General features: G+C 54.7%; 1 protein-coding gene across 1 annotated transcript in view; it reads right to left on the reverse strand.

Moving 5' to 3' along the window:
- TNS3 (tensin 3) overlaps positions 1 to 2,895 on the reverse strand; it is a 142,513-nt gene that overhangs the window by 94,792 nt on the left and 44,826 nt on the right. The window contains exons 6-7 of the mRNA XM_019626569.1: positions 2,655 to 2,705; positions 1,087 to 1,209 (exon numbers count right to left, since the gene is read on the reverse strand). Coding sequence (XP_019482114.1) covers positions 1,087 to 1,209; positions 2,655 to 2,705 — 174 coding nt within the window. The remainder of the gene's footprint in view (positions 1 to 1,086; positions 1,210 to 2,654; positions 2,706 to 2,895) is intronic.

Genomic DNA, 2,895 nt, shown 5'->3' on the forward strand with positions numbered 1-2,895 from the left:
AGAGAAGCAAATCATTGCAGAAGTTTCATGTGTTCCCAGTGGAGCCCGCTGACGAGCCTTGTGCAGATAAAGGCGTCAGTTAGGAGATGGACGTGCCCGGGAGACCTCTCCGCTGTCACTCCACCCCTGTGACCCAGGCAGTGCAAATAACATGCAGTTTAGTTCATGAAAAGAGAGAGAGGTGCACAAACAAAATGGCATGAGTGGAGCAGGGCATGCTTCTCAAGGCCCAGCACGACGGAACCTTCTGGAAACAAGCGGGCAGCAGGTCTGGGGAGGGACGGGCCTGCAGTTCTCAGCAGAGCCCCCCGAGAACCGCCGGGTTAGGGGTCGCTGCTCAGAAAGGCTGTAGCACAGCCTCAGGCAACAACAGCCATTAGTATTCTCTTTGTAGCGTCAAAACAGTCAGGTCAAGCCTCATGGAAAATACAGTTTGTTAATTGAGAATAATTTTTTTTTTAAAAAAAAAGTCTCTCTCTCTCTGCCTTTTTTTTTCTAAGTTTGCAACAAAACACAAATTTGGAGAGAAACTCCTTAATGTCACCGAAAAAGCCCCATTAACTGAAACGACCTGGTAGAGAAAGAACAAGGCCTGGCTGTTGGCGGGGAATGTATTCAAGTCAGGTGTGGGCAAAGGTGAGAAAGCAGAGACGTTAATGTCATCTGAGTGCCGCGTGGGTTTGTCCTCAGGGGCGAGTGGTCGCCACGGGGCCTGAGTCTGGCAGCCTGAACTGCAGGCAGCAAGCTCTTACACCGGCTGTGCGGGCACAGACCCCAGAGCCCATGGGAAGCACCCGCCCACCATCCCCAGTCACTGGCCAGACTCGGGCGGCCCGAAGCCTGATGCCACGTGTCCCGCCAGCGCCCTTCTCTTGAAAGGGAAACAGAAATGCACACAGTGAAATGCTTCACTCCCACCGTGTCCTTCGTGAGTCTGAAAATGCCCACCAGCGCATTCGGGGGCCTCGGTCCTGAATTCTGAAGGCCATCTCAGGGAGCAGGGTGAGTGGCTCTGCCCAGAACAGGTCCGAAGCCCTGGCCACCCACAGCCCGCGGGGCCCTGGTGGTGTCAGGGAGGGTGCCTACCCTGCAGTGGATGACGACCACGTGCTGCGGGTCGCTGTGCAGCCACGACTCCTGCGCCTTGCAGATGGTGCACACCTTGTCCAGGGGGGGTGCGTGCAGCTCCGGCCAGCCCACGTCCAGGATCTGCAATGACAAGGAGGCCTCAGCTCCCGCCTCCGGCCCGCAGAGGCCACCTCAGGGTGCTGTTTGTATTTACCAACGTGCTCCTCCCAAGGGCACAGCACCAGCCGCGTGCGGCTTTTCAAACCCTCAGTGGGAACTGTGCCAGGAAAGAAAACGCGAGGGGTTAAGTTGCCCCAGGAGACACCTGTCCCCGGGTCTTATCTGCTCGGGTCTTATCTGCTTTTCCGAGCTGGAGCGACGATTCTAGGTAAGGGCTCCCAGGAGCTGCTAATGGTGGAAGGCCTGCGGGGAGGGGGGCCAGCAGGACCTGAGACAGGACTTCTTGGCCGAGCCGCTGCCCAGGTTCCTCTGTTACGACTACAATCGAGCTTGGGAGACTGCAGTGAGCCAGCTCCAGGACCTCGGGAATAACGTCTCAGATGAAGGCCCAAGGCACCTGCTGGGGACACAGGCACTTCCCAAGAGGGGACAAATGTGTCCCGAGGCAGGAAAGGCCTCTGAGCCTGGATCACAGGAGAAGCGCCACAGTGTGGCAGCAGGTCTGTGCCCACAAAGCAGCACTCTGGCAGCCGGAGCCTCCCACCCCCCAGAACCTGCAGCCAAGCCCCCCGCCCCCGGAACCTGTGGCCCTGGGTCCCTCCCTTCCTGCTCCTTCCTTCCACGGGGGAGGAGAGGCAGAGCTCTACCATATGATAAAAGCAATGGAAATAGTGCAAACTGATGGAAAAATCCAGAAAACAGCCAGGAAGTCAGATAAGCGCTCAGAAGTGACGGCTCTGACACTTCAATGAATCCCTTAGACCTCTACACACAGGTGACAGAGGAGACGGTGACACATACACCCCTGGTCCGCCTCTGTCAGGCAGCACACAACTTATCATCTCCCCATCCTGTTATTCTAACGGCTGCAAAACATCCCCACATATGAAGCACATCTACATCATGTACACCACAAGAATCGTGGGTGGAGTGGGGCTGGGAGCGCGTGACTGTCCAGAGGTGGCAGGCGGGAGACACCTGCGGTAGAAATGTCCTGTGTTGATGGCAGCAGTGATGGCACAGATCACGCAGGGTGAGCTGGCAGGGAAACACACGTGTGCACGCGCACACACGGCTGCCTGTCAACCCCGTGGGGCCGAAGGTCTGGGGGCTGCACTGACGTCACACCCCTGCCTTTGACATTCTACCAGCACCTACGCAAGACTCTGCTGGTGGTGGGGCCGGGGTCAGAGCCACGCGGGACCTCTCCATGTTGTTAGTGTAATTTCTTGTGCGTCTATAATTATTTCAAATTAAAAAAATTTTTAATTTGAAAAAGTAGCCATGAACACAAACAGCTCCTGATGTCCCTTATCAAGTCCCACAAGCACGTGAAACAATGTTGCACGGCAGGCTAAGCGCCGCCCACAGTTCACACACTCGATACACAGGACCCACGGCCATACCTTTGGGTTCAGCTTCGTGAGGTCGTATCTCTTTTCCGAGAGGTTTAATACCTAGGAAGGAAAGATAAGAAGCTATTGGGCAAATCACTGTCCTGGGGAATCAAAGAAAAAACACAATTTCATTTTTACATGCAGTTTACCTTCGAGGATTATAAAAGATTGACATGTATAAATATATCATTGTCACAGAATACAAAACAAACAAAATAAATGTAAAAGGACAGCACCCAGAATCCCGTGG

Source organism: Hipposideros armiger, unplaced genomic scaffold (genome assembly GCF_001890085.2).
Source record: "Hipposideros armiger isolate ML-2016 unplaced genomic scaffold, ASM189008v1 scaffold_685, whole genome shotgun sequence".
Taxonomy (NCBI): domain Eukaryota; kingdom Metazoa; phylum Chordata; class Mammalia; order Chiroptera; family Hipposideridae; genus Hipposideros; species Hipposideros armiger.